This window comes from Akebia trifoliata, chromosome 16 (assembly GCF_017979445.1).
Source record: "Akebia trifoliata isolate Shusen 1 chromosome 16, ASM1797944v1, whole genome shotgun sequence".
Lineage (NCBI taxonomy): Eukaryota > Viridiplantae > Streptophyta > Magnoliopsida > Ranunculales > Lardizabalaceae > Akebia > Akebia trifoliata.
This window is the reverse complement of record NC_141390.1, coordinates 23,543,216-23,568,710: the sequence shown is the minus strand read 5'-3', so window position 1 is coordinate 23,568,710 and position 25,495 is coordinate 23,543,216. Positions and strand designations below refer to the sequence as shown.

The 25,495-nt window shown below is 34.2% G+C and overlaps 1 protein-coding gene across 46 annotated transcripts in view; it reads left to right on the top strand.

Moving 5' to 3' along the window:
- The first annotated feature begins 1,366 nt into the window (after positions 1-1,366).
- The window catches only part of LOC147382956 (BRCA1-associated RING domain protein 1-like), an 83,246-nt gene continuing 59,117 nt past the window's right edge, over positions 1,367-25,495 (top strand). For 3 of the 46 annotated variants that reach the window (XR_015173184.1, XR_015173185.1, XM_086427047.1), the window contains exons 1-10: positions 1,371-1,613; positions 3,368-3,439; positions 3,510-3,617; positions 3,739-5,547; positions 5,750-5,850; positions 6,047-6,175; positions 6,270-6,983; positions 8,206-8,299; positions 8,422-8,587; positions 8,905-9,023. Coding sequence is in view for 40 of the 46 variants with exons in the window: in XM_086427047.1 (XP_086283173.1) it covers positions 6,940-6,983; positions 8,206-8,299; positions 8,422-8,587; positions 8,905-9,023 (423 nt within the window). In the remaining 6 variants the exon portion in view is untranslated. The other 43 variants (XM_086427031.1, XM_086427032.1, XM_086427042.1 and 40 more) reach the window with 43 other exon arrangements.

Genomic DNA, 25,495 nt, shown 5'->3' with positions numbered 1-25,495 from the left:
CGAACTACAATCGTCGCTTATTGTAGGCTTGGCAGCTTCAAGTGGGCTTTGTCCACAAAAGGAAAGTATATTGATCTTGGCTGGAAATCAGAATGTGGAACTTAGGCTCTCAATACAGATGGCTTGTACTTGAGTTCTCGTGGTGGCTATGGAGCCATTATTTGTGATTAAGATGGTGCAGTGATTGTTGTTATAGCAGGCCATGATACCCTTAATTCAGTCCTCTCCCATGAGATGCAAGCAATCCTTGAGGGCCTTGTGCATTGCCAAAGGGTGCCTTAGCGTTCGAGTTCAATTTGGCTCCAAGATGCTGGTTAATGTCCTTAATGATTGTTGGAGCACTCCTTGGAGTGTGTTTTACCTTGTGCTCCCTATCAAAAATCTCCTACAATGGTTCATTTTCCTTGAATCGTATTGCTTGTTTAGCTCAAGATAAGAGAGTTGTTCTCTTCATGAGGTTGTAGTTGGTCTGGGTCTACCTTAACCATGTTGATCTTTAAAAAAAAAAAAAGACTTGAAATCTTACCCAAATTAGTAAAGAAAGTGTTTTTCTAATCTCAACTCTAAAAGACATTACACCATCATTTATCCCGTTAATAACATTTTTTGAGAAAAGCAGAAGAAAACTAAGACAGTCATACCGACACATATCGTCATCGAACCATCACCTAAATAGGAGTGTCAATGGGTATCCATTTAATCGAAATCGCCCTGAAATTGGAATTGAAAACTCCAATTTTGGATCCCTTTTTATTGGTACAAATTAGAGTCGGGTCTAAAATGGAACTGAATTGATAGGAACCGGAACCGTTAGGTTCTATCCAATGGGTACCCGTGTGTAACCGGAACCGATTTATTTTGTCATTTCTTTCCATACTATAGATGATTTAAGGTATTTTTTTATTTCAAAATAAATGAATCTTATATAAAATTATTTAATTTTTCATATAAATTATCGATTGGATCTTAAAATGGGTTACTCTTCAAAAAATTTATTACTTTTAACAAAGATAAATTTTTATTTTTGAAAAAAACCATTAATTTGTAATTTTAGTATAACAAATTATAACTAAGTTAATAATTTTGTTGATAATATGTTAATATTTTGAAAGGAAATTTAAAAAAAAAATGATTTGAAATATTTTTTTCTCATTCGATTCTTGATAATCGAAATCAATGGGTACCCGTAATTTTTGACGGTTCCGATTTCATTTATTTTGGAACCGGACCCGGAACCAAATTAAATATCATGGTTATGATTCTAAATTCCTTATGAACCGAACCGGAACCGACCCATTGACACAGCTAAACCCAAACTACACGGCTATAACTTAGAGATACCCGTCCACTAACTTAAATCCGGTCTGGTCTGTCCGGTCGGATTGGACTATGATTTTTGCGAAACGGTTCGCTATAACTGACGTCAACTCTAGTTGTAGAAACTGAGACAGAGAGACAGAGAGAGAGAGAGAGTCCTGGTTCTTCTCCTTCTGTGATTGAGGTTACTTTGAACCCAAATTTGGTCATGGCGGAGTCAGCGAGCCATGCTTGATTCCTCAATCCTTGGGTCCTCCATTTCAGAAAATGGGTTTGGAACTCAAATGTCCCTTATGGTTCGTTTCTTTGATTGAATGTAGGGTTTCCATATTTTAGTCCATTTTTGTGTTATTTTGTTTCATCTTTTTTATTGCTGTTACAGCTTGAGCCTGCTGAACCGTCCAATGTTGCTTCCATGCAATCATATATTCTGCAAGTCTTATTTATTTATGTATTTTTTAATTGTTTGATCTCAATTTGGTTTTTTTTAGTGGGTAATCCATATTAGGCTTTTTTACATTTAATTTAATCTAGGTTTTTTAAACTTTCCGATCTCAGTTTGGGAATTTTTTTTTATTGTAGTCCATGTTATGCTTCTTTGTGTTTTAGTTTTATATGGGTCTTTGAAATTGTTTGATCTTAACTTAAGATTTTATTTCTTTTCGGTGTGTGGTTAGTCGATGTTATGTTTCTTTGTGTTTTAATTTGATTTTGGTCATAGACCTGCCTACTAGCTGAGTTGGTAAAGTCTTTGAGTGATGATCCAGAGAACTGGGTTCAAATCCCGCCAGCACTGAGATACTGAACTCATTGAAAACAGGCTTACCAATAAGAAATATTGATTTGGGTCTTTGAAAATGCTCGATCTCAATTTGGAATTTTTTTTAGTGATTGATCAACCCGACGCTTCTTTATGTTTTAATTTGGTCTGGGACTTTGACATGTGGGTAGTAGATGTTAATGTTACGCTTGTTGTGCTCTAATTTGGTCTAGGTATTTGAAATTGTTTGATCTTAAACTGATTTTTTTTTTTTTCTTTTAGTGATTATTCGATGTTATGTTTCTTTGTGTTTTGATTTAATCCAGGTCTTTGAAAATGTCTCCTCTCAATTTGAGATTTTTTCAGTGGTTGGTCAATGTTATGTTTTTTTGTGTCTTAATTTGATCCGGGTCATTGAAATGTGGGTAGTTAATGTTAGTGTTTGTTGTGGCTTAGATCCCTAGCCACACACAGAAACCCGACCATTGAAACTAATCCTGTTTAACATCCAAGCAATTAATTTCAACAATCAAACCCGAAGAATGTGTTGCAAAGCAAAAACAAATAATAAAGAAAGTAAAGAAAAGAATACAATCACAACACAAGATATATGTGATTCACCCGCAATGAGATTACGTCTACTGGCAAGCCGGCAAGTAGAAATCCACTACTCAAGGAAAAAATTACAATTTACAAGTAAGGAGGTTTATACTTACTTCTAACTCTCTGGTGAAACCCACCAAATTTCTACATCCAATTCTTTCAAGAACCCAAATAAAGAAATCGGTCTCACTCCCGTTGTCACAAGCCCGTGACTACAATGTGAAGATCACCCTCAACAACCTTGAGCATTTAGGTTTTACAAGAGAAGAAAAATACATACATTGAAACTCAATGTTTTCTCACACTCTCTAATAAAGAGAAAATCTCATTTTAGAGAAGCTCATTTTATGAACAATAACTACCATCTAGGAACCCCTTTTGTTTCTCATAAACTAATGAAATGACATTACCCAAAATACCCTTGGACAAAATCCATTAACATTAAGAAACAAAAGAATGGTGATTTTATATCGCCAAACCCAAAAATCTTACGCCTGTTTGAGTGCTCTAATTTGGTATGGGTCTTTAAATTGTTTGATCTTAACTTGGGGATTTTTTTTTTTTGGTGGGTAGTCAATTTTATATTTCTTTGTGCTTTCATTTAATCTAGGTCTGTGAAATGTGGATAGTCAATGTTAATGTTATGTTGTTTGTGCTCTAATTTGATCTGGGTCAAATTGTATGCAGGTCATGCATTCCGGACTCAAAAGGGGTTCACATCAGATTGTCTGGTCTGTAAATCATCTTATGTCAATCAAGGTAGAGCAAACTTGATTACATCTAAATTGTGTATATATATATCAAGTGGTTTGAGTTTTGGGTTTTGCAGATTTGAGATCAGCTCTTCACATGGAAAATATGGTGAGCATCTATAAAAGTATGGATGCCGCTTTTTCGGCCAACCACTCTCTGTAGGTCTTTTAAGCTGATCTTCCTGGTATTCTCCTTTTTCTGCTCTTATGTGGAAGCTTTCCTTTTAGAATTACTGTAAATTTGAATTACATTGTATTTCATTGGGTGATTTGGTTCCCTTTCTCATGTTGTAATCATTTTTGTAGATGTGAGAAAAACAAAAGCTTCAAACCAATGCTTGGCTTCAGAAAAGATAGATAAGGATGACAAATTAAGCAATGAAATGATTGGGGCGACTGGAAATAAACGAGTTTAGGTTTCTCTTTGTCCATCAAAACTTGAAAGGCCCATGAGATCTTGAATGCTAAGAGAGAGTGGAGAGGTCAAAGCGTTTGGGAAAATGGGAAGCAAAGAAGAAGGTTTAGTTGGTGAACAAATTCCACCATCATTGTTTTTTTGGACAAAAGATAAACATTACAATGAGGATCAAAATCAGGGAATAGATTGGAATCAAGTGACGCACATCACCTGATAGCCCTCCATCCTTTGGTGAAACTAAGGATTTGGATGACGATATGAGTGATCGTGGCAGTGAGCTTGTACATTTATTTTTTAATTGGGACATATTTTCTTTTGAAAATCTATTATATGTTTGTGATGCACCTAATGTTTGGACTGGTTCATGGGTAGTATGTTTCTTGTGAGAACTTTGTGGATGTAAAACCTTTTAAGTCTTCTCATTACAGTTTGACCATATTGATTTAAGTACATTATGTTTTGTCCTCATTGGGAAATAAGCCTTTTTTTTTTAAATACTGGATGGGATTAGCCACCATATTGATGGTCTAATTGAAACACTGACCTCCGTACTTTAGCAAAATTTCTTATATTATTAAGAGAGAGTAACAATTACTCATTATAGAGCATGATTGTGCACATTCAATCATTTATGTGAGATGTGGATGATGGAAGAGAAGTATTCTGAACAGTACTAAACTATCCATTAACACTCACTAAGGCCTTGTTTAATTTAGTCAATATTTAAATAAGGAAAAATTTGTTTTGTGAAAAAGGTTATTGGTCTTGTGTCTCTTAGTCTCTTCATGTCTTATTGAACTTTTGTAATGCGATGTTTCTCAGACTTCTTATTTATCATATGATGAGTTTCTCCATGTTCGCCATTATATATTTTTTAACATATGAAGCTTTGAGCATCACTTTTGTCTTCTCCATAGTTGTAGATTTGTTTAATTACCTTTGATAATTATTCTACTATCCTTTATCATTATTTTATTCTTGGAAACTTTTATTGCTTAAAAATGCTCAGTGTTTGCGAGCCTTTCTCTTTATAAGGCTACCCATTGGGTATTTTTTCTTATGATCTGTTTGGAAACTTGGCATTTATGGGATTCACAGAAAAAATCTACTCGAAACATGAGCCTGTTTTTACAGCTGGCTGGATTTTCAAACTCATTCACTTATTATTAAAAGCACTTTTTTTGAACTTTGATAAGATAATGTAATTTACTTGTTCCTAACTTCAATTATTCTTTGATCGATCCAAAAGAAAAAAAAAGATAGTTCCTTCGCCTGTCCAAAACATCTTAATTAGCATATATCTTATCGTGCTTTGACAACATTTATTTTCAACTTCCTGTCGGCTTTCAATTTGTAATGCTGGAATGGATTTAAATATATATATGCAGAGTGTCAAGAGATCAATACCAAATGGCACAATCATGAAGGAAGTGGAAAATGCTACAAATTCAAAGATTTATAGGACACCCATCGCCGAAATCAAAGAGGAGCATCTCAGAGAAGCAAAGAGAAAAAAGTTGGACTATGGACTTCAAGGCAAGGCTATAAATAGTGCCATTAATGCTCAGTCCACATGTTTGGATTCTGAAAATTTACCAATGTCTAAGTTTGGAGCTGAGCCCGATCCTGGTAGACCACATTTTGGTGCAAATCTAGCTGTCGTATGTGAATTTTGCCAGTCCTCTAGACTGTCTGAGGTGATAATTTGTATCTCAACTTGCAAGCATTTTCATATATCTTACTACAGTTATTAAAAGTTGTTGCATTTGGGTGAGGCCTAATATTTACATTTTCGATAATAGAACATTTTATTTGTGTGTTATGCAATGTTTGGTTAGTGGCTCACGTCTTCTTTGGATATTCTTTTCACCATTTTGTGGTTTTGATGGGAACTTCCAGGCTTCTGGACCAATGTTGCATTATGACAATGGAAAGCCGGTAGTTGAAGATGTGTTAACCCGACCCAATGTCTTGCACGTCCACTAAAAATGCATTGAGTGGTATGTCTCAGATTTCTTTCATAGAGTTTCTCCTCAAATATTAATAATATTTATTGTTATGATAATGACAGGAAAAATGGGGAGCCATGTGTGTATTGTGTGTGTGTGTTGTTTTTTCTCGTTTTCATTTTTAGATTTTAGTCTATCATAATTCTTCCTAATTGATGAACATCTATGAAAATGTTTGAGAATGAAGGGCACCCCAAGTGTACTTTGACGGTGAGGCTGTTATTTACTTGGAGGCAGAGCTTGCAAGGGGTGCTAAGCTCAAGTGCAGCAGTTGTGCGTGAAGGGGGCAGCTCTCGGCTGGTGTTCCATATAGCAGGTGTTCTTGTTTGTCCAAAGAATTGTGTTTTTTTTCTTGTTTCAGATAATTCAGTTTTAAAGTCTGAGACATGGGGTTGAATTTGGTTAATCAGATAGAAACAAGATGTTTTTCTGGCCGCTCTCATTGGATGAATTCAAGCAGAAACCATTGACGTATCAGTCCATACAGTACTTATTTTGTTGGGCATCTCCAATGAGGGCAGACTATGTGAACACCCAATTTCTTTCACGTTCCCTTTTTTCCTTCATGCACCGAATTAATTATTGTTTGCAACTTTTTTGGCTTGTTGCAGGAAAATTTTCTTGTGCTCTAGTCCAACTCACACTACACAGAAATTTCCAAATGAAAGATCAAAGTCTAATGGGAACCTTGGGACAAACAGCTCTTCTACAACTCTAATGTATTATCTAGTTCTTTTGAATCTTTAACTTTGTATGCTTTCTTGTAGTTTAAACTAACTTGGCCAAATTCTTATTCACCACCGTATTGGAACTTCGCTTCTTGTTTAGATTGACTTGTAGAAAATGATTGTTTTGCTAGTATCTTTTAGTATTTCAATTATGGGTACTTTAAATGTTAGTAATAGGATTTTCAAGTCATTCGTCCATGATTCAACATTCAATAACCATTTGAGCTGCAACACACAAATTGACAAAGGGGTCATTCGTCCTCAAATCCTTCGAGAACCCAAGATGGTCTCTTGGAACACCCGCAATTCCCACTTGGAAGTGGAACTCCATGGAAGCTCTACATCCTGAAAGATGATGAAGATCTACGAGGCGATATGCTGGCTATGCATATTCAGGTATTAATGGCACGATTTCTATCTCCTTATTCTAAGTCTTTTGTTTTATATGGCTGTTAGTGTTTCACAACACAAGGTCTTCATGTCAGTACAAAACTATAAATCCATAATCATCCCAACCTCTCAAATTACGGTCTTCAATACATCCTGACTTGATAGGTCAGGCCTACGCTACACATTTTGAGATTTTAAGAACCTGAATTGACCTAGGCATATTGGCCAGGATTTTTTGTATGACTTTAACTCATAAGTAGTGATTTGTGCTCATAGGCTAGAATTTCAAGACCAAGATTAAGCTAAAATCACATTTAGGGATTTGGGCTAACAGGCTAGAATTTATGTCAATGAGGTCAGACCCTTAGACAGAGGCCTCAATGTCATAGGGTTGAATGTCTTTGGTTATGGGGTTCTACGAAGTTTGTACCCCTCCTTGACCTCTCAAGTTGAGGCCATCAGTTACTGAGGGGCACACCTAAGGATTGAGCTCTCAAACTCACAGAAAGTTTCAGTTTGTTTGGTCCCACCATGCAAAGCCTTTGTAAAATTCAATGGTTGAGGTCTTCGATGAGATGGCTGAAACTCAATCAAATAAACAAAGTGATATTATTTAATAAATTTAACCTTTGAGAATGTGTTGCACTATTGTTCTGTAAGTTATTTTTAATTTTGGGAAATTATATTCTCTGGTCAGAATATAATCTCCTTGTTTAGAATTTATCCTTTTTGTTGATAATTTGTGCTGCTTTGGCAAGTCCTTAGATTTCTGATACTTGGATCTTTGATATTTATTTCCTATGTTCTTCTGAATTTTATTTTCTCCACTCTTTAGATTTTATTTTTTTTCCTTACATTTTCCTAATGTTCAATACACCTTAAGTGTTTATGGTCCTTGGAATCTTCAGCTTGCTCATAACTTTCTTGGTCAGCTGATACCAGATTTTTGGAATTGATAAGCTTTCTTGCATTCTTATGGAATTAGAGTGTTTGACCCAATTTTTCTTGCATTCACATTGGTAATTGAAGAGAAAAGATAACTTGGATAGCTTTTCTTGAAGGATCAGCTGAATTGACCCATCTCAATTGTAGTAGTTTTTTAGATGTAAACAATTGATGTATTTCCTTTCCTGTATTATCAACATTCAACAGCATGTTTTTCTTACAAATCTTCGGGTGGTGTTATATTTAGGGTAAATTTCCCTTAGTATTATTATTATTTTGCCAGAGCCAGCCAGCAATCCAGTAAGGTCTGGGAAGCATCATCTGATACAGTTAATGAATGGGTTCTCTGTGGATCTGCTCTTTCTTCTGCAGAGAAGGTATGCCTTATGAAACATGAAGAGCTGCATATGTTTATTGTTCATTAGCTCAGTTTGTGTCTACAAACAATTTTTTATAAAAAAAATGTTGATTTGTTACTTGGGGATTTGTTATTGTGCAGAATTTGTTGTCTAAGTTTGCAAGAATAACTGGTGCAACTGTTTCAAAAATCTGGAAGCCAAATGCCACCCATGTGATTGCAGCCACTGATGAGATGGGTGCTTGCAGTAGGACATTGAAATTGCTTATGGCCATCTTGAATGGGAGATGGATTTTAAAAATTGACTGTAAGCTCTCCTTTTACTTTATCTTGGTCATTGTACCTGGCATTTTTCATCAAACCTTTCTATCCTGATATTTCTAGTGGACAGATATATTCTGTTTCATGGGCTTTACTAAACATGTGTAGTACTTTAACAGCACCAACTAATCCCTGTTGAGAAACTAAAAGATGGAACAATAAGGGAGGACTGAATCGTTTGTTCTTAAGTCAAAATTGTGTTTAATCTTTTATGACAAGAATTGACCATTTAATTGGTGTTAATGATTCAAATGCATTGTTAATTGTCCTGTGTATTTATGCAACTTGACTTTCTGCTGGCAGGGATAAAAGCATGCATGGAAGCTATGCATCCCGTGGATGAAGAGCCTTATGAAGTTGGCCTTGATGTTCATGGCTGTCACGATGGGCCTAAAAATGGTAGACTTAGAATTATGGATAAGGTAACCCCCGTGTGCTACTTTACACTTCAATGATGTTGTATTACAAATCATGGGTTCACTAAAATTAGTGTGGATATGTGCAGGCACCGAAGCTCATAATTCTCATTTTTAATCAGCATGCGATCATAATCTTACAATCCAATCCATCCTCGATTCTCTCTCCTACCTTTGATCCATTGCTACAAGCACAATAACATAATTGAAATTTATTCTTGACCCCGGCTCGAAGTTGCTCTTGTGTATGTGCAAAGAAACACTTTTCGTTGACAATTTGCCCCAGCATTACACATACGGGTTCTATACCTTGCAAGATGTAACAAAAACGATAGTGGGGACATGCAACCGCGGAGTAATTGAATTTACGTGGATCGCAACATTTAACCTTTTCACCCCGATGCATGAATGGGCATTCGGTCCAATCGTGACTTCGGTTCCTTGGCCATTTCTTGATCTTGAATATGTACGTACATACGGAATTCATCGGAATCACAAATTGGTGTACTAATGGTATATCCCTTATTCGACAAATCTAGAAAATTTGGATCCAACATTTTTAATTTCTTTTTTTATTCAATGAATTATTATATGAAGACTTGTATGTACATGAAAAAAATATATGAAGGATTTTATTGAAAAAGAAAAATATCGAGCAGTCACTTCAAATGTCCCTTTCAAGAGACTCACCAAAATTTGACAATCATTTTTGAAAATTTTGAGTTCCAAACTCAATTTTGTTAAATGTTGGAATAAGAATGAAAATTATGATTTGCATTTCGAACAAGCATTATTTATAAACACTAACATTTCTTATTTTATGAAATAATACTCAAAAATAAAAATTATACTTACAAAATCGAGAAATAAAATAATAATTATTTACTACTCATAAAACCAAAGTAGGAGAGAGAGAGAGAGACTGGTGCTTGTTGGCTTCTTAAATAGTTCTCCTAAAACTCTATTTATAGTGTCTGGGTCTTAAGTGTAGTTTGGTTTAAAAATAACCATGGTTACTTTCTAACGGTAACGGACGACTCTTAGGGTGTTGCAGGGGAATGACGTGTTGTGATAGAACCACAAATTATCCCTGTTCTTGATCCTAGATACAAAATACTCTCAAAGGGAAAGACAGTGTAGGATTGGAAAACTCATTCTCAAAATAGCTTGTAGGCATAGTTTAACCAAGTAAATCTCTTATGTTCTTCTTGATTTCTTGTTATTTCATCATTATACAGCTAAATCTAAGAATCCATACTCACTCATAGCTAGCACACCATCACCTAAGTGTCAGTGTTGTGGAAAGTTAAGTCAATTTCTCTTTGGGATGGTAACTCTAGATCACACTCCATTGCTAATATCCTTGCAGCCCATTTTACAGTGACTTTTGGAGCCACTAATCCTTACCCCTGATCGGTCATCTTCCCTAGCTTTTTATTGACTCCTTAGATGTGGCGGCTTTCACTCTATTGCCCTTCATTTTATACCCCAACTATTCTATTTTTCTATATTATTAATTTCACGATTTGAATCCTACACATGGTAAAAAAAATAATAAAAAACCCAACCAAGACAACATCTGGTATCTAAAGTTAAATCCTTATGTCTACCATAAGTTAACAATCTGTAACCCTCAAAATTTTATATTCTTCAACATTCAAAGTTCAATGATAAGATAAGATTTAATGAATTTTGTTTCAGATACCATTATTACATCTAATATCATGCAAAGACTTTACATCAAACTTGTACTCCATAGTTTTGACGGTGGCTCTAAATTGTCCATTTTGTTCTTTGAATGTGGCCAACTCACCAACTACATACTGGTTTCTTGACACGCCTGATGTACGTGTATCTACAAGGGCGATGATGTTATAAAACTGGTGGTAAGTTTATATAATGCTACCGTAATGCAGTTCGTTCGATACTTGCTTTTGCTGTGGAAAGGGATTTGTCTTGACTGTGTCTGGTAAGTTGCGATGGCAGTTAATGCCCCCAGGGGTTATGCTCTTCTATAAAAGCCAACCGTTGGCTGTTTAAGTTGCATGCAACTCCTTTCATTTTTCTTTCTTTGGAGGACTTCGGACCCTCCTTCTCTCCCAAATTCAATGGGATGAATAAAATCAATCAGCGTTTAGATTGATTCAGGTGCGAGACTACGCAAACGTAGGCCCCCCAATCGGGGGGCCGAAGTGCATCAGGTTGTTATGGCCATAGGGAACAGTTGCCACACCAGATATCTTCCAAAAATCTTACCCGGTTACCTTGACCCACTTTGAATTTGATTCTCATCTTGAATAAGGGAATGATTTTCATGATGCCTTTCCACATCCCGCATCCATGGGAATGCTTCACCGGTCCGCTTTCCCACTCTGTCTAATTCGACCCGTATTTCCTTTCTACAACTTGTCTCCACAAGCTATTCCCATCAATCTCAACCTTCCAAAGCCACTTCCTTTTCAAAGCCATGTTCATTGCCCTGAGGTTCCTAATACCGAGGCCACTGTGCTTCTTATCTGAACACACCTGTTTCCAATTTACTAAGTGATGTTTTTTATTCCTATCTCTACCATGCCATATAAAATTACGAAATAACTTATATAGCCTTGTTTTCACACTTCGGGACATTGAGAGTAAAAAAAAGAAAATAAACTGAGATACTAGACAATACACTTTTAATCAAAGTTAATTTACCCCCCTTGGAAAGATAGTTAGTTTGCCATGTCACTAATTTCCTTTCTATTCTTTCTACTGTCAAGTCCAAAATCATCACCCTCCTATATGGAGCCCCCAATGAAATCCCCATATAAGAAGAAGGTAAACTGCCCACCTTCCATCCTAACAAAATCGCAAGAAGAGTGACGCATCTAACCATACCTACCGGGAATATCTTACTTTTCATTGTGTTTATCGGAATGCCTGACACCGCTTCAAAGCAACATAATAAATCGCATAATCTCTTTGTTTGGTCTATGGAATCGCATAAAATTTACCCAATGTCAAACCTCAACGCTGGAATGTACGTATCATAGAGTCGAGGCTCAACAATACCTATTGTTGAAGAACGACGCCATGGACATTTTTCACATACAAAAACTTCTATTTGACAATTTTGTCGAGGTTTGACACTAAGTACCATTGAACCTCAACTCTATAATACGTACATTCCAACGTTAAGGTTTGATACTGGGTAAATTTTATAAACAAAAACATAAAAAATTCATATTTTTGCTACCACTTTTCCTTTTTATAACTATAGACGAAAAATATATGAAGATTATAATAATATATAAATAATTTAAAAAATGAATGAAATAGAGGAGAGCTACAATTGTTCCTTAAATCTATAGTCTCTTTGGTGAATTCAAAAGGCTTTTTGGTAGGTTTGGGTAGAAAGAACAAATCCATCTCAATTTCAATGGTATAAAATGTTAACAGGGAGGAAGTTAAAATTTAGAAGATTTCCTTTAAAGATTTATTAGAGAAATTGTAGGTGAGGGTATTTCTATCCAACATATGAGTTATCGTAGCAAATAGCCATATTCTGAGTATTTATAAAATAAAAAAAGTAGCCTTTTTTTTTCCATTTCCATAAACCTATGGATTTTTTATGCTAATTGTCTATAATTAAAAGTGCCAAAATGGGTTACGCAGGTTGACATCCCTAACCTAATCATGATCCATTTAATTATCATGTTAGATGGCTCGACACTATTATAACTCAAACCCACAAATTTTGTGTCATTTTCAAGTCTGTGTTCACGGCTCATGTCACGATAGTTCACTCGTATGTTGAGGTAAAACATCTATGGTTCTAAGCACATATCCACATCCATACAAGTGAAAAGCATCTATGGTTCTGAGCACACCTCCGTGTCAGCACAGTGTTACACGAAGTCACTCTTAGCATTTTTCTTGGGAGACTATTTGAGTTTTCCTATGATGATATGTCCCCTTTGGCCTCAGTCTTTTGTGAAAACTTACATAAAATGACTTAAATGCCTCATCACCAACCTCTAGTAAAAAACCCTTGATTTTGTTTTTTTCTTTTGCCAAAATTAAGTTATCATCTCTCTGCTAAAGTATCTCAATATATCCAATCCATCCTCATCTTAAATCTATCATCTCCGACATGTTTTAGAAAGCCCTTGTCTTTTTTTTTTACTGAAATATCCAACATTCTTTTACTTTTCAAATATCATATTTTGTTCATGAGGTTTGATGGTTGAAGGAAAAGATTTTTATTGTTGAGATGAGTTCCTGAATGAAGATAATGGTGGGTTTGTTGGATAAAAATCAGTGGACTTTGGCAAGAGGTTGAAGATGAGGCTTTTAGGTTATTTCTTTTAGTAATTTAGAGTAGACCGTTGTCAAGAGGGGCATGCCATTAGTTTGAAAAGGCAGGAGGTATCGCAAATATTCATCAAAACATGTGTTTTTTTTTTTTTTTCTATATCATGTTATCTGATTCGCCAATTCGAGTTTGGGTTCATGGTTCACCACTTTAAAATGAACCCCATTCGCAAGGGTGGCAAGTTATGATTCATTAGTACAACTATAATGTTAAAAAATTCTAAAGAGTTCAACCAAAATAAAATTCTAGATTTATTTCTCTTATATTCATAACAAAGAAGATTAAGAGGCATAATTAATTTTTTCGGGAAAAAAAAAATGTTTTATCATCACTATTTGGTTATCAAGCCCATTGACAACTCACACAACAAAAACAATAGTTTTTAGCGACGCATTTTTAGCGATGGCCAAAATAGCGCCACTGTACAACACAGCCTGCGCGCAAAAACTAACAAATTTTTTCGCAAAAGACCTCTCTCCCTGCGAAAAACCTCTCTCAACCTGTATCATCAGATTTTGTGAAAAACGCACACACACACACACAGACACACTCTCTCTCTCTCTCTCTCTCTCTCTGTATCAAGCTCATTTCATCTCCTCAACATCTAGGGTTTCAATGTTAATGGAAGAAATCTTCCCTTCTAATAGGTCTCTCTCTCTCTCTCTCTCTGTATCAATTTCATCTCATCTCCTCTTCACATTTTCGTTTTCGTTTTGGATTGAGTTTGTTTCTAGGTTTTGAGTGGCAGTCACCATTAATGACACCTTACGAGCATCCAATTAGTTGCTCCGAGGCTCTTTTCATCTCCGTCTCTCTTTCTCTGCAACTCTCGTACATTTCATCTGTATTAACGCTCTTGAAACCCTAAATTCTCTTCAATGTCCCCTCCTTGCGTCGGATGTCATAGAGGTTTTCATGGAGATAATGATGTTTTTCATCTTTTTGTTCATTTCCTAGATTTTATATGAATTCGAATAAGGATTTGGAGAACCATCATAGCTTCTATCAAGGGTTTCGCCATTGGAGCTGGTTTAAGAGGGGTTCTAGCTGAATTTTCGATCTTTGTTAAATTGTGAAGTGGAAAATTCTCCGCTTCTACAAGAGAGAATATGATATGAAAAGAAAAATGGCTTTCAACATGATGAAAAATGACTATAAGCAGTCCTCCGGTCGAGGATCATGAACAATTGTGTTTCTACACAAATATTTGAGCTTTTTTTTTTTATATCATGGGTGTCCCCACCTTTCGAATGGGACTACTCCCACACTCACAGGCACTACCCCCTCAGAAAATCCTACATGCAACAAGTTGAGTCAAGGGTCAACCTGACCCTGGAGAGTGGCCTCAAGAAATTGATTGCTTCATGGGGTTATGAACACTTGACCTACCTCATGTACTTGTCCAATGCACGGCTTGCTACTAGGCCTACCCATTGGGGTTACAAATATTTGAGCTTGGGTCATTTACAATGCTAAAAAACATCTAGAGGATAAATTCTATTCAAGTTAGGTGAACTCATGATGTCGGACATATTGAGAAGAAAAGAAGTCAAGGTAGCGAAACGATAGATCATCTATCTTTTGACAGCGGTGACTTTGCAACTGGTTAGAATCACTATTATAATACCAATTCATTGATGGAAACAAATACCTTGCCATAGTCAATTTTGAGGTGGTGGATCCAAGTCCAGCTTCATTACCATTATAAAAAAAAAACTAACAAAATCATTAAATAATATATTTCTTCATTAATAAAGGATTTTGCTTAAGAATTTTTTTCTATATTATTTATATAATATATGTGATTAGATCAGCATGATTTATTTGATTATACTATGGAACATATATATATATATATATATATATATATATATATATATATATATATATATATATATATATGAGTGCTGAGCAAGCTATTTTTTGTTTTTTAGTATAAAAAGGGATAAAGGAGTTTGAACCTAAGACCTTGAGAACATCCTCCCAAAGTCTTACCACTTAGCTAAGTGGTCCTTCTTTCGTGGAACAAATATAATCAAGTTCTGTTGATCATATGAGATGATCAATAAGGTATGAGACATAAAAAGATCTCCAAGTAAGACTATATTGGAAACAAAGGGTTCGACTTTGGATTGACAAGAGATTTAATTAACCAGTTCCTTAATACCTAAAAGAGTTGTGATAACATGACTCGCCAGGTGGCATACTCAATCAACTTCCTAACATGACAAGTTCGGGAACCATAGATTTGTAAGCCTCAGGATACATGATTGCACTTCCCCATAAAAAAGTGTATCCTAAAGTGAATAGTTCTTCGGTTCCAAAACTTGTCCACGTCAGGGAGTTGATTGAGTATGCCACTGTGCGAGGAGTGAATGTTTGCTCACATGCCAATACCATTTTGACATATGGCACTAATGACAATATTAATAGAAGTTTTCTCTCCTACTCATACTAAAAAAATCAAAATTTCATGATAAGATCTCCTTGTGACATTCAAAAATATGATCCAATACAATAGTGTTGTAGAGGATGAAATTTTATGATTTTTTATATATAAAAAAAGGTTATTTTTCATTGATGTATTTTAATTTAAATTTGGGTGCTCGGTAGGTGTCCATTTTCAATATCATTGATTAACTCAAAAAACTTTGTTTTTTCTTTTTTCATTTTTTTACCATGAGGTTTGTCATGAAATCTATAAGATTGTGGTGTTTGATTGTCAATATGATAATCCATGTGGATCCCATCCCACAAAACTAATTAAGATTTCTAGTGTGGGCAGGAGAGAGAAATTTCTCTCCTATTACTTATGTATTAGTGCCACATTTCAAAACGGTGTTGGGTTGTGAGCTAAAAATCACTCCCTGGTGAGACATATGCTTAGTGCCTATACAAAAGGAATGTTGATATATTGGAAAACCATAAATTGTTAGAATAAGGAAGAATCCTTATTAAGAATGGATTGTCACCCCTTTTATAGCAATCGACCAAAACGTTGAGCACTCATTAATCTAGTGTGGTAGATCCTAATCCATCAATATGGTAAACCCTAGCCGATCCAAAGAAGAGAGAGAGAGAGAGAGGAGCAGGTGAGTTTAGTAATCAAAGAAGTAAGTTTGATTAAATTTGCACAAAGGGGAGACTATCTTGTTTTCTAAAGGTTTCTTAAATTGGTTTATTAAAATCAATGACACAAGGTATGGTTCCGATTTACACTACAAAATAAACAATTTTACAGGCTTTCTAAAACCACTAATAGTTTTAATAAAACCACCTTAAAAATCCTACTGGTGGTTAGGCAAGGCATCGCCCAAAGTCACGGGAAAAGTTTCATCGGTGGTTGGTTTGATTAACAATACCTCCTTGAGCTACTCAGAGAAGGGCCCCCATCTTACGCACCTTGGGATGACTGTGACAATACTTGACAAAACTGCACTATAAAGGAGTGAGTAAACCCATGCCCAGCAAATGGAAGCTTGGCTTCTCGCTAGCCAGAACTAGTAAGCAAAGAGGATACGACTGCATGGCCCAGATCATCAGTGAAGCCCTCCTCTTTACTTTCGCTACTCTCAAATAAGGCTCTTCCTGACTCTCTTTGCCGATTGAAAGAAGGTCTGATGTCATTGGGGTCAACAATTAGGTTCCCCAATGCTGATGTCTAAACAGAAGATATGCCTTGTAGATTCCTTATTCTTTAATTAAATTCTTTTCTCGCTTAGCAAAAAAAGATACCCTTTTCAAAATTAATCTTTTTACCAGAACGGGTCTAAACACCTTGTCATCAATATATATATAGGGATGGTTCAAGTGACAACAATTGTGGTACTGGTTTTTGTCTTGTATAAGTTAGAAGTTTCAGAATGAGCTGATTTTTAGTAAGGATGAAAAGTGGTTTACGAAAGTATTGACCTGGGGTTAGAAGTTTTGGAGTAGGCTGATTTTTTTGTAAGAATGATCTCCTCACCATGTAGATCATCCTCACCAAAAACCAGCCCCTTCTAAAACTAATAATCCTATCAAAAAGAACTTATAAAATACCATTGTCACAATTGTTGTACCTTGAACCGTGTCTTATATATATCGTCTTTTAGTAAAAATGACAAAGTAGTTAATCTTTTACATGATAAATAAATTCATTATGCCCCTAATAAATGCATTTATTATGTTGGCATTGATTGTTAATGCATTTATTTAAAAAAAAAATATTTAAATAAAAAGACTAAAATTTTCTTAGCATTTATTATGTAAACAAGTATTTATTATGTAAAAGGCTAATATATAATTGTCTTTTTAACTAAAAGATAAAATGAGAGGTATTATTGGAAAGTAAATGTGGTGGACAATGTTTGGGCTAAGATATGTGTTTAACTAAAAGACAAAAGGAGAGGTATTACGTGTTTTATCCTATATGGGTTAGAAGTTTTGGAATGGGCTGATATTTGGTGATGATGATCTCCTCATCATAGAGATCATCCTCACGTTCTAAAATTTAGACAACATGTTTTTTCTATATGGGATAAAAGTTTCATAATGGGCTGATTTTTTTTGTGAGGATGATCTCTATGGTGAAAGAATCATTCTCACAAAAAAGTCAGCCCATGCTGAAATTGTTATCCCCAATTTACAAGTTGAAGAATCGTGATCCATTCATTTTCTACTATTAGTTTGTAACCACTTTTCATAGGGTTAGAAGTTTTAGAATCGGCTAATTTTTCGTAAGGATAGTCTCCTCACCATAGAGATCATCCTAAAAAAAATTAGCCCATTCCGAAACTTTTTTGTCATATAGGACAAAATGTTGTCGAGAATTTTGTCTACCGAACGATGTCATATATATATATATAGACACAAGATCTCGGACCGTGTAAGCACAAAATCTAAAGGTTGAAATTTATATTTGAGATAACTATATCGGGATATGTATTGTTGAGATATCTCAATTGTTAGATTTGGTGTTTACCTTCGTTAAGTCATATTTCTTGAGTCAACGGAACCTGACCCTATATGCAAACACACACGAATGTCTAGATGATGAACCAATTTAGTATATAAAGTTGTAAAATTTTACGAAATTTTATCATCAAATGTTTAATCCTGATTAATTATATTCGTAAAAAAAACCAATTATCGTTGCTACTACAAATAAGACATAATCGTGAATTTGAGATCCAATTGTAATGGGACTAAATTGGAAGAAGAAGAAGAAGTTGCTACTTGCTAATACAAACAAATAAGACATCATACAGAATTTTGAGATCCATTCATAATGGGACTAAATTGGAAGAGAATTAGCTAGTACATCTTAGCCAATTCAAACTTTCTTCCTAGTGTATATTATCACAAAACACAATAGAAAATTTTGTATTTCTCACCATGTTACTGTTTTTGACCTTTTATGTACAAGCAAAATACACGTGAATTATATATTTATTTTACATAAAATTATACATTATTTTTACAATATTGACAATGAAGAATCAGTTATTTGATTTATATTAGTGTCATCTCCTATTTAATACTTTTCTTTCATTTTTATCATTTATTATTTTATCATAACTGGGGTAAGGTGAACTTGAAACAATTGTCAATAAGATTCAATCGCTAAAAAATAAATAAAAGTATAAAAATTGGCCAGGGGCTGAACTTGTAAACACGATCACAAAGTTGCTTTGCAATGTGTTAAACCAATTGAGCTATGGGTCAGCCGAATTGCTATTAAAATTATAAAAATTAGCCACGGGGCTTTTTTCAAGAGGTCGAAGATAGGGGTGTTTAAAATATGCAATGGGGTATATGAAATAATCACTTTGGATAACATTATGGTTAATCTCAACCTATTTTGATTCAAATAGTTGAGACTGACTATTTTTACGTATTGATCTCAACTATTTAAATCGTCAAATATAAGTCTACAAATGGTTGATCTTGACCATTTTCTCATTTAAAATGGTAGATCTCAACCTATTTTCATTCAATCGTTGAGATCAATCTTTTTTATATGTGTTAATCTCAACAATCTAAATCGTTGGTATAAGATTACAAATGACTAATCTCAGTCATTGTATCATCCAGAATGGTTGATCTCGACATATTTCAGTCCAATCATAGACATCAATCTTTTTTACAAGCATTAATCTCGACATTTTAAATGGTAGTTTTAAGTCAATGACCACACAATTTGCGAGAAAAGGTTTACCAACTGGGCCGCCAAGTTACCTGAAGTTGGGGGTATTTAGAAAGAAATCCCTCTTTCAAAGCTTTGGAGGTAATATTTTGCATTAAACACTTGGATATATCCATCATTAATTCAGAATCCTAAAATCATCTATTTGAGGGAGAGTCTCAGGTGTGGGTTGAGGTTAGAAAAGTCAATTTAAATACTGTGGAATCAGATTTATAGAACCATCTTCCAAAAATTTAATTTCAAGAATATAGGATTTGATGAGAATAAACAAAATGAAATAAATACATACAAAGCTTTGAACAAATAAAAAGAGAAAAAGAAAATAAAGGACTTAAAAGGTGCAAATGATAAATAACTTCTTTCTTTCGAAATTGGCCTATAAAGACTCTTTTAGATAATTAGGATTTCTGAAATTAAAACATCCAATACACAAGTATCCCATGATATAATAATGGATAAAAATCAAATCAAGAGGAGAGAAAACTGAGTAGCAACTTGTATAGGATCAACGTAAAAGAGAAACCCTTTCCTTACTAAGATATTGAGGAAAAAATGCCTCGAGATGTGTGGACATAATTCTAAATATTTATGAATCTCAAGGAATTTCATTTCAAATCTCGAGTCCTTTTTTGTCGGTGGATGAGGTTTAATAAGGCCTATGTTCCTAACTATGTTAGTAAGGCTAATCAGACTCAAAAGTAAAATGCCCATCGTGTCCCGTTCTTCCTATTTTTTTATTTATTTAATCCAAACCGTGTGGGCAAAAGTTAAGACTAAAATAATAAAGTAACCTTGAAATTGGGACTTTCACTGAGTTTCCGGATTATTTAAATTTAAAGGCGTGTTTAATTGCTGAGAAAATATTTGTCAGGCAAATCCTTTTATAGGGGCAATTTCGTTCAAAATAATTTTGTATTATTTGAGGTGCCTAATAAAAATAAATTGAGAGAAAATTAACTTTATCATCTTAATATTAAAATTAATTTGTTCTCTTTCTTTCACTTTGGGAGAGAACAAAATTGAGCATTTTTCTCTTCATTAACTATGATTTAGACCCCCCCCCCCCCCCTCTCCCTCTCCTTATTGGTGAATATATTGAAACACCCTTGTGTTTTCAAACTCATGACATACCCCTACACCCCAGTTTAATCTAGATTGAAGACTAAAGAAAATGACCTAAATACCTTCATATTTATTATATATCAATCCAAAAACGCTTTATTTCTATTACAAAATCCATTAACTTCAACTAGTAGGGTCAATTTTTTTTACCTCAATTAATCTTCTACCTTGAGATTCAAACTCCAATTTTCAAATCTCAATAACAAGATAAGATTAATTTCTAGGAAGTATAGGATGATGGTGTTTTAGTAATAATAATAAAAAAGGCCAGGGATTTTCAACAAGATGTTAAAGAATTTGGGGTCTTTCATAAAGGTTGACAGGCTTGAAAATGGTAAATTTTGGAGAGAAAAAAGTGAGGGTTTTTTGCCTAGATATTAAAAATGAGGGTATATTTAGGTCATTTTGTTGTAAGTTTTCTAATTAAACCAAGTTCATCTGGGAATGTTGTGGGCATCTTAATATTCACTAATTAAAATGGGAAGGAGCATGTCTAAATCGGTTATTAAATAAAAAATAGGCCCACTTTTTGGTAAAATTCATTCTATCGTCTCTCATTTAATTCCCTGAACGACGAAAGATAATCACCAATCAAATCGGGAGCAGTTTGGAATGGGGGTAGCTTTTAAAACGAATTTGTATAAAATAATTATATATGGGATCCCGGCCAGCACAAGCTGCCCAAGCCGTCTCTAAAGATTAAAAATTTATTGTTCCCTTAACATTGAAAAATTGATGTCTTCCCTGAAAAATGCCTAGTGATACAATTTTTGGATTCATTTATCTGTTTGTTTGTGTATCTAAGTCTACTAAAAGATTAGCCTATAGATTTAGTTGGATTAACAAGTGTTCCACATCATATTGCACAAAGTGACATCAAACTTTTGTATTTAGGAGATTGACAAATTCAAAGTTCAAGTGACGAGTCGATTTCTACGCCCTTCTCAAAGAATTAGTAGTCTTGACTACCAACCAAAAATCATGCTCTATATATCTGATCGTCTTTTCACCTATTGCTAATATCTTAGGTATTTTCTCATTCAATTGGGATATGTTTAGAAACTTTGCTTCTTTATCAGAGCAAATTATAGAGACATGAAATGGCTCTACTTGTTGAAGAAAATGTTACCAATTAAACAATTTACAAGAATTTCATTTAAAAAACAATGAACGTAACATTTACTTGAATAAAAGTCTTTTTTTCTACATTTCTTAGCATTCCGTGTGCTTAGAATTTATAGATCATTTTTTAACATTTTTCCTTGCTTTCGTTCTTTCTCTTCAACATTCGTCGTTACACATCTATTTTTTATACTAAAATATTATATTTGATTGTAACGTAAATTAACATCTTGGTTATTTCAAAAAAATTAAAACATATTTAGTTCCACCAATCTAAGATTATGAGATCTTCAACTGAAATATCTAAAGGTGCATGTAGGGTTCAAGGGCGACGAGCCTAAGTTCAATGCAAACTCAATGAATAAATATTAAAATTATGTGAAACCCACACCGATCTAAAGTTAAAATTGATCAACTTTTAAAATTATATTATTATTTATATCAACATATTTAATGACGTTTTTTGAACGCCATTAAAAACTTTTTATAGTGTTTTCGCAAAGGTTATAATACACAATACTAAAGAGAATTAAATATGTTAGAGAGCTACTATTGCCACACCAATTGTTATATAAATCACCTAAGAATTGCACAAATTGGTGTGACAATAGTAAAAATTGGTATGGAAATAGTAAATCTCATATTTTAGTACTTAAAAAAAATCTATTTTTTCAAAAATTACCAAATATGAATTAAATCGCTAGACAGTCCGGCGTTTGAGTAACTCGCTGGCCTCTCTAGCATTTTAAATGAAGAATAAATTGTTGGCATGTTAATTAAAACGTTAGACAATCCAACATTTTAATCATTCAAATGGAATTTTTGATAAAATAATGTATTTTAGTACATTAACATGTTGGACAGTCCAGCGACTTACTAAGACACTAGATTGTCTATCAACTTAATTCATTTTTTGTAATTTTTGAAAAAATAATCTTTCTTTTAAATATAAAAATATTTAATTCTAATTTAAATAATCACATGGACAAAGAATGTGCGTGTAATTCAAATACTCCCCCAAAATTGATAAGATAAAATAGTCATGCGGGAGTGACCCCAAGATTGAATCTCATATCGCATAGCTTGACGTGAAAGTGGATCGGAATAATATATGCTTTTTCACTTGTATCTAAAGAAGGTGTGGGATGTGAAGTCCATTTTGAGGTCAAGTCAGTACTATTCTAAATTTTTTATAAGATAAAATGATGTTGGTAACACCGCACATGTGATTGGACAAATAACGATTTCCTAGAGATTTTATTGAATTCTTAATGTAAACTCCTTGAGATTGGCACAAGTGCGATATGAAGTTCACTACAGCTCGACTCGAAAACTAGTAGTCATTTCCCGGCAATATTGTCCTTAAATGACGTCAACACTGTCAAAAATCTAATGGAAAAGAACCACTCTTTCAATTCCCGCGCTTGATTTTGGAAATTGGAAATTGGAAATGAAAGAACAATAAAACCCTAATTGTAGAAAGAGAGCCATGGTTCTTCTGTGATTGAGGTTTCTTGGAACCCAAATCAGGTCATGGCGGAGTCAGCAAGACAGACTCGATTCATCAATCTTTGGGTCCTCCATTTGCAGAAAATGGGTTTGGAGCCCCCTTATGGTTCGTTTCTTTCAACTTCTTTGATTGAATGTAGGGTTTCCATAGTTTAGTTCATTTTTTTGATACTCTGTTTCATCCTTGTTATTGCTGTTGCAGCCTGAACCTGCTCAATCGACCAATGTTGCTTCCATGCCATCATATATTCTGCAGGTATTATATATATATATTTATTTTTTAGTGGGTCGTCGATGTTATACTTCTTTGTGTTTTAATTTAATCTGGGTGTGTCTTTGAAATTTTCCGATCTCAGTTTGTTATTTATTTATTTTTTAAAGTGGGTAGTCGGTGTGTTTTAATTTGATATGAGTCATTGAAATTGCTTATTCTAAATTTGCGTATTTTTTTATTTTATTTTGGTGATTAGTTTGATGTGACGTTTCTTTGTGTTTTAATTTGATCTTGGTCATTGAAAATGTTCAATCTCAAATTGGGATTTTTTCTGGGTCTTTGAAATTGTTTGATCTTAACTTGGGACTTTTTTTGGTGGTTAGTTCGATGTTATGTTCCTAGGTGTTTTAATTTGATCTGGGTCTTTGAAATTGTATGCAGTTCATGCATTCCGGACTCAAAGGAGTTCGCATCAGATTGTCCAATCTGTAAATCATCTTATGTCAATCGAGGTGGATTTAATCTCAAACTTGATCACATTACTTCCAAATTGTATATAAGTTTATCAAGTAATTTGAGTTTTGGGTTTTGTAGATTTAAGATCAGCTCCTCACATGGAAAATATGGTGAGCATCTACAAAAGTATGGATGCCGCTTTTTCTGCAAATCTCTCTCAGCAGGTCTCTCAAGCTGATCTTCTTGGTATTCTCCTTTTTCTGCTCTTCTGTGGAAGTTTTCCTTTACGAATTACTGTAAATTTGAGTTACATTGGTGATTTGGTTCCCTCTCTCTTGTTGTAATCATTTTTGTAGATCTGAGAAAAACAAAAGCTTCAAACCAATGCTTGGCTTCGGAAAAGGTGGATAAGGATGATAAATTAAGCAATGAAATGATTGGGGCGACTAGAAATAAACGAGTTCAGGTTTCTCCTTGTCCATCAGAACTTGAAAGCCCCATGAGATCTTGTATGCCAAGAGAGAGTGGAGAGGTAAGAGAATTTGGGAAAATGGGAAGCAAAGAAGGTTTAGTTGGTGAACAAATTCCACCATCATCATCGTTTCTTTGGTCAAAAGATAAACATCACAATGAGGTTCAAAATCACGGAATAGAATTGAATCAAGTGACGCAAACATCACTTGATAGCCCTCCATCCTTTGGTGAAGCTAAGGATTTGGATGACGACATAAGTGGTCGTAGCGGTGAACATGTGCGTTTATGTTCTAATTGTGACATTTTTTCTATTGAAAATTTGTTCTATGTTTGCGATGCACCTAATGTTTAGACTTGTTCATAGGTAGTATATTTCTTGTGAGAACTTTGTGGTTGTAAAACCTTCTAAGTCTTCTCATTATAATTTGACCACATAGATTTAAGTTCATTATGGTTTGTCCTTGTTGGGAAATAAGGCTTTTTTTATATATAAATACTGGATGCTATTAGACACCAATTTGGTGGTCTAATTGAAACCTGACCTCCATACTTTTGTATAATTTTTTACATTATCGAGAGAGAAGAACAATAACTCACTATAAAGCATAATTGTGCACATTCAATCACATGCACAAGATGTAAATTACGGAAGAAAAGCATTCTGAAGAGTATTAAACTATCAATAACACCAAGGCATTGTTTAATGTAGTCAATATTTAAATAAAACTTTGAGTGGAAAATGTTGTTGGTCTTATCTATCTTCATGTTCTATTGTACTTTTGTAATTTGATGTTTCTCAGACTTCCTATTTATCATATGATGAGTTTCTCCATGTTCTAACCCTTCAATTCTTTGTTAATATATGAAGCTATGAGCATCACTTTTGTCTTCCCCACTGTTGCCATTTGCTTAATTACCTTTGGTAATTTTCCACATTCCTTCTTTAACATTTTTTATGCTTGGAAATTTTTATTGCTTAAAGATGCTCATTGTTTCTCTCGCATTTTTCTTTTATAAGGCTACCCATTGGATATTTTTTC